Consider the following 14,666-nt stretch of genomic DNA (forward strand, 5'->3'; position numbering starts at 1 on the left):
TTGGGAAAAAAAAAAGGGGGGGGGGGCCCCCCCCCCCCGGGGGGGGCCCCCCGGGGGGGGGGGGGAAAACCCCGGGGGCCCCCCCTTTTTTTTGGGGGGGGAAATTCCCCCCTTTAAAGGCCCAAAAGGGGAAATTTTTTTTGGGGGGGGCCCCTTTTTTTTTTTGAAAAAGGGGGCCCCCCCCCCTTTTAAATTTAAAGGGCCGTTTTTTTTAAAAAATTTCCCAAAAAATTTTTCCCCCGGTTTTCCCCCCCCCCGGGGGGGGGGGGGGGGGAAAAGCCCCAAAAAAAGGGGCCCCGGGGGGGTTTCCCCCAAAAGGGGGGGTTAAAAAAAAAGGGGGGGGGGGGGAAATTTTTTTAAAACCCCCCCAGAAATTTTTTTAAAAAAAAAGGGGGTTTGCAGCCCCTTTTTAGGCCCGGGGGGCCCTTTTCCCCAAAAAAAAAAAGGGGGTTTTTGGGGGGGGTTTAAATTTTTTCCCGGGGGGTTTTAAAAATTTTTTGGGGCCCCTTTTTTCCGGGGGGGTTTGGGTTTTTTTATTTTTGGGGGGGGGGGGGAAAAAGGGGGGGGAAAAAAAATTTTTTTTGGGGGAAAAATTTTTTCCGGGAAAAAAAACCCCCCCCCCCCTTTTAGGGGGTTTTTTTTTCTAGGCCCTTTGGGCCCCGGGTTTCCCCAAAGGGGGGGGGTTTTTTAATTGGCCCCCCCAAAAAACCCTTTGGGGTTTTTTGGGGTTTTTTTTTTGGGGGTTTTTAAAAATTTTTTTAAAAAAAAGGGGGGACCATTTTTTTTGGGGGGGGGGGGAAATTTTTGGGGTTTTTTGGTTTTTGGGCCCCCCCAAAAAAGGAAAAGGGGGGAAAATTTTTTCCCAAAAACCCCCCCTTTTTTTTTTTTAAAAAAACCCCCCCCCTTTTTTTTTTTAAAATTTTGGGGGGCCCCCCTTTTTTTTAAAAAAAAAAAAAAATTTTTTTTTGGGGGAACCCCCGGGGTTTTTTTTCTCCCCCCTTTTTTCCCGGCCCCCCCGGGGGGGGAAAGGGGGGGGGGCCCCCCCCGGGGGGGGGGGGAAAAAAGGGGGGGGTTTTTTTGGGGGGCCCCCCCCCGGGGGGTTTTCCCCCTTTTTTTTGGGGGGGGTCCGGAAAGGGTGGGAGGGGGTTTTAAAACTTTTTTTTTTTTTTAAAATTTTTTGGGGGGCCCAAAACCCCAATTCCCCGGGGGGGTTTCCCCCCCTTTTTTTTTCAATTTTTAACCCCCCGGGGGGGAAAAAGGGGGTTTTTTGGGGAAAAAAAAACCCCGGGGCCAAACCCCTTTTCTTGCCCTTTTGGGGGAAAAAGGGGGTTTTTTTTTGGGGTTTTGGGTTTTCCCTTTTTGAAAAAATTTTTTTTAAAAAAGGGGTTTGGTCAGCCATAATCTATAATCCAGCAAAAGTTACAGAAAGTAACTTAAAACAAAAAGACACACAGGCCTACACACACACTCTACGCAACAGCGAGGAGGGAATAAAAATTACTTACTTTAACTTAAAATAAACTCAAAATACACTATAATAAAGGGAAACCTAAACTTTCACACAAATTCAGTCAAAAACCAAAAAATTCTCTGTTTTTTTACAAGAAAAAGAGTTCACTTAGCTGAGAGCTATGTACCCAAATCCAGTCACCAAGCGGCAAGCGAGATCAGAGGTCATGAGGGTAGAGCAGGGCATTATGGGTGAGGAGGAGCTGAAACTTGGATCCATAGCTGGAAAACCATGCGGTTGGATCCGATATCGGATCCATAACCCACAGGTTGCAGACAAATGAATATCCTACTTCAGATTGCAGAATTATCTCCCCCCTTGTTCTACAGATTTGGATGAAAGGTTGGCAGATGAACTGTTTGGTTAAGAGCCACACTGGAAACCACCTTAGGCATAAAAGGATTTTTCCTCAGACACCCTGTCTGGGTAAAATATGATAAAAGGCACTATAGCCATGAGGGCCTGCAGCTCTGAAACTCAGCAGTTTTCCATAAGAACTTTATATCAGCGGTAGCAGCTGGTTCAAATGGAGGCAGGGTGAGCTTTTCCAACACATAATTGAGGTCCCATGCAGGTAATGATGATGATCTAGGAGGCCTTAATTTTTGGCTCGTCTAAGATACTGCTTTAGTAAAGGATGAGAAAAAAATTGGTGGCTCTATTGTAATGAGCCGAAATGGCAGAGGCATGGATTTTAATTGATGAGAAAGATGGGCCTTTGTCAAGCATCTCAGTTAAGTACTGTAATATCCGAGGAATATTTGGTTCTGCAGTATCAGTTCCTTGCGCTGGATTCCAAGCAGAGACTCTCTTCCCTTTGTCAGCTTAAGATTTTCTAGTACTAGGCCTTCTGACTTCCAGAGTGACATCCATCACAGCTTTACTGAGAGGTGTTTGTACAACTACATGATCAGCCATGCTGCCAGGTTCAGTGTCCGTAGTTGATTGCGCAGGATCTGATGGTTTTGCTCGGACAGTAGTTGAGGTCTTTGAGGTAACATCCAAGCTGGGTTTTGAGACAAGTTCCTTAGGATTGGGTACCAGTACTTGCGGGGCCAGTCCGTGGCAAGTAGTATCAACTTTGGTTTCTCTTGTTTGACTTAGGAGGACCTTGGGGAGAAGAGGCAGAGGAGGAAAGGCGTAAACTGATAGACGCCCTTTCCTTCAGTTGGAAAAACCTACTTTCCATGCTTGTCTGTGGCAAGTCCCTGTGCAGAATCTTTTCAATTGAGAGGCAAATAGATCTAGGTCTGGGCTCCCCCATTTCTCTGTTATGAGTGGAAACAGAATCCACAAGTCGTCAGCATGAGGATCCATAAGGTTTCTGCTTAAACACTCTACCAGTGTATTTTGCTTTCCTGGCAGGAATTGAGCTTGAAGATGTATTTGGTAGGTCAAAGCTGTGTCCCACAGTGCCATGGCTAATCTGCAAAGGGGGTACGAGTGTGCCCCCTTGCTTGTATATATACCACGACTGTGGTGTTGTCAGTCTTCATCAGTAGTTGTCCTGGATGAAAGAATGTTCTTGAGGGCTGTTAGGGCATTTTGAACAGCTAGCATCTCTTTCTGATTGATATGTAGATGCATTTGTTTTGGGGTCCATATGCCCTGAATGCATTTTCTGGGGGGGGGGGGCCTGTTCCCATGTTTTGGTGACATGTCTTGGCCCACCATAGAAACTCCTGTTGTAGGCAGGGGAATGAGAGGAATCAATGCTTCCAGACTGAGAATTCTGACTCCATAAACTTTTCAGGCACCATTGAAGTTTCCTCATATGCAGTCTTGCATATGGAATCAGTAGGATGCCATGAAGCCCAGAGCCTGCAGAATGTGTCTTGCAGATAACTGGGTTTTTGTTGCCAGTTTGAAGTAAGTAGTCAGTTGCCTTTGGCGTAAGGTAAGCCATCTGGGCAGTTGTATTCAAGCTTGCACCCAGGAATGTAATTTGAGAGGGTACCAGTTGTGATTTCTTTTCATTTGTGTACCCTAGGCATATTAGAAGCCTTTTACAAATGCCAGATGTTGGAGGTCGTTGTTCTCTACTTGAGACAGTCGTCCAAGTAAGGATAGAATTGTATGCTTGTCTGCAAAATTCAATTAATGGTGCCAGGCACTTAGTAAAGACCCTGGGCGCAGTAGATAAGTCAAAGGGTAGTGCAGAGAATTGGTAATGCATAAAACCTGCCTTGAAGCGGAGGTATCTTCTGCACGATTCCCTTATTGGGATGCAGGTATGCCTCTCAAGTCTAGTCACTAACCAAGCGTTCTTGCCCAGCATAGGCAGCAGCTTTTGTAAAGTCAGCAGTTTGAATTTTGGAATGTCCAGAAATGTGTTCAAAAATCGTTAAGTCCAATATTGGACGCCAGGCATGGTCTTTTCTGGGTACCAACAGTCTTGAATAAAAGCCTTGTCCTTTTTCCTGTTCTGGTACTGGTTGAATAGCCCCCATATCCATGAGGGACACAACTTTGAGCCTCTGCCCATTGAATTTGTTGCAGATCTGGCCAACCATTTGGAATTGGCATAGTATGGAAATACAGTACCCCAGGGGTACAGATTTCATTACCCACTTGTCCTGGGTAATTAACTGCCACTTTTGAGTATGAAGTGCTAATCCCCCCCCCCCAAGGGGGCTGCTAAAAGATAAGTGCTTGGTGATGGTAGAGGGACGTCATTGAGACTGCTTACTGTAGAGTTGTGCTTTGTTTCCTCCAGATTTGGAGGTGGAGACACCCCATTGCTTTGACCTGTAAGAACCCTGTGATTGGTATCTAAAGCCTTTTGAGCACCTGGCTTTGACTTGTGGGGCTCTGTTGGACACAGGAAAGGACCAATTTTTAGTAGGCCAGTGCCTACTGAATCTGAGTGGCTGCACTTGTAAGAAATCTTTTACAGTTTGCATAGATTTAGCTTTGTCTTCCATTTTCTTTAAAACCTCTTCTGCCCTATTACCAGAGTATCATGCCATAAAGGGGCATCCAACAATTTAGCTTTAACATAATCAGGCAGATTTTGCTCCTTGAGCCAGGCATGTCTTCTAATCACAGATCCAGTAACTGTGGCCCTGCAAGAGGCCTCCAAGGAATCAAAACCACATTGCAAAGTATGCTTTCTAACCTGTTCTGCTGCATGCAATAATTCCTGTAATTCTTTATTTTCCACACAATCAGAAAACATCATTTATTTCAATAAGCCCATAACATGCTGTTGATATTTAAGCATATGAAACTGGCAGTTGCAGACATACAAACCTTCTTTCCCCATCTGTCCAGTGCACTGGAGTCTATCAGAGGGGATAAGATTTTTGGCTGTAGAGGCCTTTACATCTTTGGGACCCTGCGAGATAGTTTTAGGATCAGCAGCAGGATTTTTTAATAAAAATTTTTGGGAGTCTGGAACCCTGTAATATCCGTCTGGCTTACTAGGAGCCAGAAGTAGGGAATCAGGAGCCATGCTTGATTCTGAAAACACATCAACAATGTCTAATACTGGAGGTATAGCCAAAGGCCTATGCTGAGGAAGACGCGAAGTCCCCAAGCCTGTTTATTCAGAGAAATCCTGACTCTCCCAATGAAAATATTCCTTTAAAGTATGCAAAGTTTCTCCAAAAGAATAATCCTCAGTAGGAGATGCGGATGGGATGGATTCTTCTGCATCTGAATCCTCATAGGGTGGAATAGAAAATTCCTGATCAGAAGAGGAATCTGAAGAAATAGAAACCCGATCTAAATATTCATAACCAGTGTCTTGCCTAGGCCTCTTAGCAGGGATGGGAACCCCTGCCTAGGCCTCTTAGCAGGGATGGGAACCCCTGATCAAGGTGAAGTCCTCAGCCATTTTGATAATTTGTTTTTTTTAGGCACAGAGGCCTGAGCACATGGCTCATGCATAGGTTTTTTAGACTTAAGATGCTTTTGAAGCTGGTGTACGTTTTATATAAAACTGTTGAGGCCTGAAGACACCCTCAGAAGCCAGTGCCTGCTCAACAGCTCCGGACCCATGCGAGGGAGAGACATCTGCGGGTTCAATACTAGAGCATCTCGCAGCATACTGGACTCTGCATGGGTCTCAGTAGAGGCCTGCGACTCAAAAGTAGCGGTTATCAGGGGCTGCAAAAGCACCTCACCGAGTACCGGCAACTGGCTTAGGAGAAGCTTAGTCTGCTTCAGACCTAAATAGTCTGTCTCTGCCCTTTTCTTTGTGTTTTTTGTGAACTCCGGTAGTCTGATTGCTAATAGACAACATTTCAGGATAATTAAATCTGGATCAAAAATATTCTGAAGCAAGAATATACAGACACTTAGTGCGTTGGTTAAATCTAACAAAACCGACAGCAAGGCACATTATGATCTGGGTCTAGGCAAGGAATACAATACAAATGAAAATCCTTATAAGGTATTTGCTTCCCACAAGTTATGCAATTATTAACTTTTACTGACATTGGTAAGGAGCAAGAAAAAGTTTCCCCAACAGGGTACTTGGCTTTAGTTGAGGACTTCGGTGCTGAAACTGGAATGTGAAAATTTCAGGAGTCTGCCGACTGGCACTTGCCAACTGCTTCTGCTTCAGGCACCATGCGGCAAGAAAGACTGGATAAAATGGCATCTACTGCATGTTTTATACCCCTGAAGACCTAACATCATAGAAGATGACTGCAACCGACGCAGGACCCACGACTTTGATATTCAGGCCAGAGGGCAACCTGCCAGCAGATTACCCCAAATGCAATGACTGCAACAGTGAAACACTAAGAACATCTAACAATTCAAAGCGTTCAGGCCGGAGGGCAACCTGCCAGCAGATTACCCCGAATGCAATGACTGCAACAGTGAAACACTAAGAACATCTAACAATTCAAAGTGCTAATGGCAAGAGTTGCAGAGGTATACATACACTTTTACCCCATCTGTCCAAAGCTCTGGAATCCTTGTCCAAAAGGGGACAGATTCTTAGCTTAGTTGCCTTGATACCTTTAGGCCCCTGGGAAATTTTCTGGGTCAGCATTAGGATGTTTGAAAAGAAAATTGAGAGTCTCAGGTACTCTGTAGTACCCATCTGGTTTCCTAGGGGGCAGAGGGTAAAGTATCAGGAGTAAGAATGGATTCCATAAAGACATCAACCACTTCCAGGACTGGCGGTACTGCTAAAGGCCTGTGTTGTGAAAAGTCTAGAAATTCTCAGTCTCTTTTTGGACTGAGGACAGTCTTGGCATTACCAGTGGAAATGCTCTCAAAGTAAGGTTTCACCAAAAGATAAATCCTCCGAGGGGCAGAGGGAATGGATTCCTCTATCAGAACCCTCAAACAGATAACGGCATGTCTTCAAATCAGAAATGTCAGTCGTTGGAATGTCTGTTGAAGCTGCTGGGGACTGGTCCCTTTTTCTTTCTCTTAGCAGGGGAAGGCAGACTTCCCCTAATCAGCATAATAAAGTCTGCCATTCTAAGCATTTTATTTTGTGGCAAGGGAGCAGGTGCATGCACTTTGGTCATCTGTTTTCTAGATGTAGAGTGTACTCCTGGCCTTAGAAACTCTGTGGTCTTAGACAGAATTGAAGTAGTCCATGTCGAACATCGGTAGTATGAAGAACTTCCTCAGAAGCTGGTGTCTGCTCAGCAGCTCTGGACCCATCCAAGGTAGACATTTGCCAGTTCCAGTCGAAGAAGAGTCTCACTGCATACCAGCCTGCGAATCCAGTGAAGCAGGCATCAGGGGCTGCGAAAGCGATAGAGTACTGGCAAACTGGTGACTAGCTTAACTGAAGCATAGTCAGCAGTTTTGACCTGTGCGGTCTGGTCTTTATCCTTATGCTTTTCCAGCTTGGTAGTCTGATGGCTTACCGAATCCATTTCGGAATATGGAGATCAAGAACAAAAGTATTTAGCTACAATAAGGGCCAGACTACGAATAGTTTGGGCATTGAACAAAGCACAAAACTGGCAGCAAGGTACGTCATGGTCTGGGCCTAAACAGATGACTCAGTAAGAATGGAAATCCCGGTGTGGTATTCCACAGGAGAGACAACTACTTTTTCTGATATTGGTTAGAGCACAAAAAAGGATCCCCAATGGGGTTCTTAGCTTTAGAAGACTTCAAGAACATTCAGTTTTGGAAACAAACTCAGGTAGCGGCAGACAGGCACTCGCACAAACTGCTTATGCTTCGGGCTCCTTGGCAAGAAAGACTGGCGTAATGGCATCTGCTGCCTGTTTTTATACCACCAATGACCTGTCAGTCCTGAAATGACAGCAACCAACACAGAAATTCTAAGTCTCTGGTAATCGGGCCGACTGAGGGCTATCCCTGGCAGGATAACCAGTGTGTGATGACTGCAACAGCGAAACAAAGAACATCTGTACTATGTTCTTAGTGTTTCACTGTTGTAGTCATCAGCTGTGGGAGGATTCCCAAAGCTGAGAAGGTTGGTAGGTTTAGTAAGAGAACTAGGAATGGGTCAGCATGCCCTGCAGAACTGCAGAGGCAAACCCTGCCCTTGTCTTGGAAAACAGAGGTAGGTAGTAATGCTTGGTAAAGTTATGGACAGAAGTCCAGGTGGCAGCTTCCAGGACATCCCTGGTGGGGATTCCTCTGAGGAATGCTGTGCAAGTAGCGGCTGCCCTAGTGGAAAGGGTTTGAATAGACTGGGGGGGTTCCCATGCAATCTGTAGCAGAAATGGATACAGTGCGATAGCTATTTGGAAATGGTTTGGAAATTGGCTTCCCCTCTGCCCCTGGGGCAAAGCTAACAAGTAGATGGTCTGTTTTCCTGAAAGGTTCAGTACAGTCGAGACAGTATATGAGCTATTGCTGTGCACATCTATTGAGTGCAGAATTCTTCCCCCCTTGTTTTGAGGGTTAGGAAAGAAGACTGATAGATGTATGGCCTGGTTGATAGTTGCATTAGATACCACCTTGGGCATAATGGAGGGATTGGTCCTCAGAGACCCTGTCTGCATGAAAAGATGAAGGGCTCAATGTCCATCAGTGCCTGAAGTTCAGAAACCCTTCTGGGTGAGGGGATACCTAGGAAAAAAGCGGTCTTCCAGTAGAGGCATCTTAGTTCTGTTTAAGCAGCAGGTTTGAAGGGTGGTAGAGTTAGTTTTTCCAAAACATAATTCAGGTACCAGGCTGGAGTAGATGGCCTACTGATTAAATCAAAGAATGGGAGAACAGGGGTCGTTCTGTATCAAAATAAGCAGAAATGGCTGAAGCATGGATTTTAATAAAGGAGAGGCCACTATTCAGTAGCTCCACTAAGTAGTTCAGGATAAGGGGGGATGAAAGGTTGCGAATTACTGCCCTTCTGGACTGGCTCCAGGAGCAGAATCTCTTCCATTTTTCTGTGCAATATTTTTTGGTGCTGGGCCTTCTGGCCTCTGTGATCATGTCTAGGACACGTTTGCTTAACAGGGGCTCCTTGTGCCTTTACAGTATTAGCCATGCTGATAGTTTGAGAGTCTGCAAGTCAGGGTGCAGCATTTCCTCCCCTCCACCTAAGTTAAGAGGTCTGAGATCAGATGAAGCTGCAAGGTCAGGCTGCGCAGTAAGGGGAACCAATGTTGTCTGGAACAATCTGGAGCAATGAGGATGGCCTTTGGTCTCTCCTTTATTCTGATCAGTACCTTGGGAATAAGGCAGAGGAGGGAATGCGGACACAAAGAGGGTGTTCCAGGGGAAGGTCAGGGCATCCACCTTCCACGCTAGGTGGTGATACTCCCTGGTACAGAATTATTTCAGCTGATTGCTGAGATGCGAAGTAAAGAAATCCACCTAGAGTCCTCCACGCCCAAGTGATTTGTAAAAAGATTTTTCTGTGGAGCTGCCATTCGTGGGGGGTCAAGTTTCTACAAGTGGTCTGCCAAGGTATTGTTGATGCCCGGTAGGTATTGGACTATCAGGTGCAGTCCTATGAAAGAGGCGGTCATCCAGAGGTTCATAGCTAGCCTGCACAGAGTGTAGGACTGGGTCCCTCCCAGTTTGTTGATGTACCACATTACTGTGGTGTTGTCCGTTTTGCTAAGAATCCCAGGCTTTAGATGGGGTTTGAAGGATGTCAGTGGCTTTTGTATTGCCATCATTTCTTTCTGGTTGATGTGCATGGGAAGGTGCTGGGCATCCTAAAGACCATGTGCACATGCCTTCTAGGCAAGAGTCCCAAGCTATGTCTATGGCAATGGTCTGCCCAGCTGGGCAGAGGGTGAAGGAAAGACCCTTGTTATGGGCACAGGCCTCTGCCCACCAGAGAAACTTGGCCCGTATACAGGGGCTCAGAGGTAGAGAGGTCTCGAGTTTGAGAGTGCTGACACCAAAGGTTCTTTAGATACCACTGAGGTTCTCTCATGTGAAGCCTGGCCAGTAAAATTATAATGAAAGATGCAGTGTACTCCAAGGCTTGGAGGAACTTCCTCACACTGAGGGGACTGCTGGAAGCCAGCTGGGTAAGAGGCAGGAAGCTCCGCTTTTCTGGGGATAAGGTGGCCATTTGGAATGCTGTGTCCAGCAGTGCTCTCAAGAAAATCCTGGAGAGAGTTTGCCTTGATTTTTTTCTCGATGGTGTACCCTAAGGAGGTTAGGAGGGTTTTGACAAAGGGGAAGTCCTGGAGGAGCCTGCCTGAATGAGGCAGTCGTCCAGGTAAGGGTAAATTTGTATATTTTTATGTCTGCAAAAGGCTATGGCCAGGGCTAAGCATTTGGTGACTACCCTGGGAGCACTAGATATGCCAAAGGGTAGCACAGAGAACTGAAAGTGTTGTGAGCCTGCTCTGAAGCAAAGGAATTTCCTGCAGGATCCCCTTATGAGGATGAGGAGGTAGGCATCTTTTAGATCTAGGGTAACTAACCAGGCATTTTGTCAGGATAGGCAGCACAGACAGCAGCTGTTAAGTTAGCATATTGAATTTGGGGACCACCGGGAAGATGTTCAGGATGGGGCACCAAGTGCCCTCTTTTCTGGGAACAAGGAAAGTCTGGAATAAAAGACTTTGCCTGCTTGATCTGAGGGGACAGGTTCTACTGCCCTTTGGGATAGGACAGTTTGTATTGTTTCAAGGCCTCTACCCACTGATTTGGAGGCAAGTCTGGGTACCCTCTTGGAATTGGAAGTTCGTTGGGAGAATTTGTATCCCTGAAAAATTAACTTTAAGACCCACTGATCTTTTGTTACAGAAAGACCATTTTCTTTGCAGAGGGAGAGCCTTCCTCCTAGTTTTTGTTGAGAGAAACCACGGCAGAGGGGGAAGGAGTCATTGAAAGTTTTCGTCCTAGAGAAATGGCTTAGAACTCCCTGCCTTTGGAATGGAAGTGGTCCACTGTTTGGTTCTATGCTGTCCCTGGGATAGGAGTCCGGGTGGTCTGTCCCTGCCAGGCTTACCTTGCCTCCAAGTCTGCTAGGTGCAGGAAAGGACCAGTGTTTTGAGGGAAAATTCCTGCTTAACCTAGGGAGTCGTACCTGAAGGAAATCTTTTCCAAACAAGCAGTCCTTATCCAAGGGTGCATCAAGTAACTTAGATTTGACATGTCCAGGGAGAGGTTGTTCCTTCAACCATGCATGTCTCTTAATGACAGATGCAGACAACTGCCCTTCTTGAGGCTTCTAGGGTGTCATATCCACAGTGTAATGAGTGTTTAGCAAATTGACAAGTAGAGTGCAGTAAATCTGCTAACTTTCGAATTAGCACAGTCAGGAACAGTTGAAATATTTTGTTTTAATAGTTCCAAAGTGTCTTGCTGATACTTTAAACATGTGGATCTGACAGTAGAGTGCTCCGATGGCCAAGATTGCAGAGGTGTATACTTTTTTACCCCATCTGTCCAGAGCTCTGGAGTCCTTGTCAGAAGGAATAGAATTCTTTGCAAAACTAGCCTTAGCTCCTTTTGGTCCCTGTGTAATTACCTCTGGCAGGATTCATGTACAGTTATTTGTGGGAATCCAGTACTCTAATACCGGTCAGGTTTTCTGGGAGCAGATGGGAGAGTGTCAGGAGTTAAACTGGATTCATGGTAGACATCTACCACCTCTAAGATTGGAGAGATGGCCAAGGGTCTGTGCTGGGACAGATCTAGAAACTCTTTCTTTCCTTAAACTGAGGGAAGTCCTGGGATTCCCAGTGGAAATGTTCCCTTAGGGTGTGAAAGGTTTCCCCCAAAGGAAAGATATTCTGGTGGGGAGGCAGAAGGAATGGATTACTCTGCATTTGAATCCTCAAAAGCAGTCAGGTTGTTCCAATACAAAATCTGAATAATCAAACTCCTCAGAATCCTGTTCTGTCAGTACTTCAGAACAGCATCTTCCTTTTAGCAGCTGTGGCCAGACTACCCCTGATAAGGGCGATAAGATACTCAGCCAGTTTAAGCATTTGAGCTTGGGGTGGTAGGCTTAGAAGCAAGGCCACTCCTAGGAAAACTACCTCTAGCCCCCATTTTACTTCTGCTCTAAGAGTATCTATTGGTCTGAAACAGACAAGTCTGTTTTTGTCTAGATTCTGTAGTGTGAAAAACCTCTTCTGAAGCCAGTGCCTGCATCGCAGCTCCAGACCCAACCAAGGCAGAGACAACCAAAGGCTCGGAAGACTATGAATATTTCTGCGTAATACCAGACTCAGAAAGGGTTTCAGTAGAGGCCTGCAAAAGGTATCAAATCAAGCCAGGAGGGGCTGCGAAGGCACCTCACTGAATTCCAGAGAACTGATGACCAGCTTAGCGGTAGTAGTTGGAAGGTTTAGCCTTGTGTGGTCTATCTTTATCCTTGTTTTTCGGAATGTCTACTAATTGTTGGCTGACGCCATTTCTGAATGCGAAGACTGAACACGAAAATACCTGGTTACAATAAGTGCCCTATGACAAATGGTTCTTGCATAACTGGCAATGGGGGTCTGGCCCTAAACGAGTGACAGTACAAATGGAAGTCTGTGTGGTATTTGCTTTCCACAGGCAAGTCAATTGTTAACTTTTTCGGACATCTGTTAGAGCAACAAAAAAGGATTCCCAACGGTGTACTTAGCTTTAGATGTTTTCAGCTGTAATTCAAACTCTGGTAATGACCGAATGGCACACTTGCAAACTGCTTCTGCTACGGGCTCCATTGCAAGAAAGACTGATGTAATGGGGCCAGCTGCCTTCCTTTACAGCACTGACAACCTGACTTCAGGTAGGAAGCAACAGAAGCCAGAGAAAAACATGGACTCTGGTATTCGGGCCAGTGGCTACCACAGCAGGGATAACCCACAGTTGATTACTCCCAACAGTGAAACAAGAACATCTGCTACAAGACCAGGACGACAATCTCACAATGGAAGAACTTACAACACTTTGCAATCAGCAGTTAAAAGAAAAAGGGAAAATTCCCTGGCATCCTCATCTTTAGAAGAAAAGGACCTATGCCAACAGCTTGCATTAAAGAATTTTTCAAACTGAGAGAAGGTGCAGGCTACAGTCTTGGAGTGGCTCCCCAACACCGGTGATGTCAACAGGAAGACTGACTCGTTTAACACAATTATGTACCACTTCAAGACCATCCCAAAGAACAGGGAGAAACAAGTCACCCTGGGCCTTTTTTTTTTTCTTAACCTACACCTGCCAAAAAACAGAGGAAAGACAGGGTGAAGACTGCCCTTCAACAAGTAAAGACCAAGTGTAGTGGCTTGTTCAGTTTTTGGCATGGACACTGGTGGGGCTGGACAGAGAATGGGCACAAGTGTATGATGCAGACTCACCAAAATGAATAAGCCAAGTACGGGAGCCACTGAGCACAGTACTGGAGAGGAAACAAAAGACAACAGTATACATTGTATTGTTACTTTTTTGGGGGGTGTTGCCTAGGAAAATGCTGTAAGATGTTTAAGTTATAAATTAAAACATTAAAGTGAACTAAATAAAGTATTAACCATAACCAGACAACAGATATGCATTTCATAACTGCTAATCACACAATGTTAGGATCATTCATTTTAGCCGGACAGGAAACATGTTAAATTCATCTAAGAATGCAAGCTAACAGGAAGTTGTATGCGACATGCGAGCCATAGTTTTAGGAATGTACAACAGTCTTCCATTCCACCTCCACATCCTCGCCTCCATTTAAGAGATGTTCTACACTTCAAGTCATGGGGAGCTACTTTTTCCCCTCTTTTTGAGTGTGTATTTTTTTTTTTTTAATTTGGTTTGAGCCAGGAACAAATTAAACCATTTTCTATACATTTGTATGGGAAATGGCATCTAGCAATTCAACCACTGTTCCGGAATGGATTACGGTTGAATTGCAAGGTACCACCTGTACTAGATGACAGTGGCTGATTCAGACATTATGCAAAATAAATGAAGCCATCCTGCAGCATGACTAAAGTGGACAGCCAATATGGTCACCTGGAAACCCTGACTGGACTGGTGGCTGTACTGTAGCAGTAAATTAGCCTTTCTGCAAAGCACTTCATTCACACACCCCACCCACACAGAACTACATCCAACTTACAAGTCTGGTATTTCCTGTGGGTATATGACTTTCATACTTGAACCTACAGCATGAACAGTTTCTTTAACATGGGCATCTAATCTCAGGGCTGCAAGCATAAGCTACTCAGTTAAACAGCAGACACGACTGCTTGGAAATAACAGTAATACTACTACTGCCCATGCGTCTATTTTTACCTCTGTCCTACAAAAACATCTTCTGTATACTTTTACTCTACTGGTCTGTGGTGGTTACAAGTTATCCATACTTTTAAAGTCAGACACTTCCAGAATAAATCTATTAAATTCTAAATCTAAGCTACCAGTCATGCCAAATTAACAGTCAAACATATATATAAAACTCCATGAAAACTGGAGTTGTCTTACCGGAAATAACTTCTAGTAGCAACATAAGCTTCAATCCATCTCGAAAATCTTCATCTATGTTTTCTATCTGTGTTCCTGCTTTCCTCAAATGAGAATTGCACCATGCTGTGAAAGTCTGAAAGAACAACACAATTTTAGTAAACTGACAACTTTACTAAATTAGATGCAGTTAAACTGAAACAAAACTGAACCACCATTAATATGCATAATGTCGAAATACTTACTGCTTGCCTTGATACTGCATATAACCGACAAGCTCAGTGAAATGATAGCCGCTTTGAAACTTTACCCCACTTCCCCAAAGAGAGAATCTGTTTCCTTTAGC

General features: G+C 45.0%; 1 protein-coding gene across 2 annotated transcripts in view; it reads right to left on the reverse strand.

Moving 5' to 3' along the window:
• Nucleotides 1-14,666, reverse strand: part of LOC122788278 (alpha-actinin-4) — a 1,502,973-nt gene that overhangs the window by 1,268,394 nt on the left and 219,913 nt on the right. For both annotated transcript variants that reach the window (XM_044055436.1, XM_044055378.1), the window contains exon 2: nt 14,342-14,456. In XM_044055436.1, coding sequence (XP_043911371.1) covers nt 14,342-14,456 — 115 coding nt within the window. The remainder of the gene's footprint in view (nt 1-14,341; nt 14,457-14,666) is intronic.

Source organism: Protopterus annectens, chromosome 1.part0 (genome assembly GCF_019279795.1).
Source record: "Protopterus annectens isolate FY-2018-M chromosome 1.part0, PAN1.0, whole genome shotgun sequence".
NCBI classification, from domain to species: Eukaryota; Metazoa; Chordata; order Ceratodontiformes; family Protopteridae; genus Protopterus; species Protopterus annectens.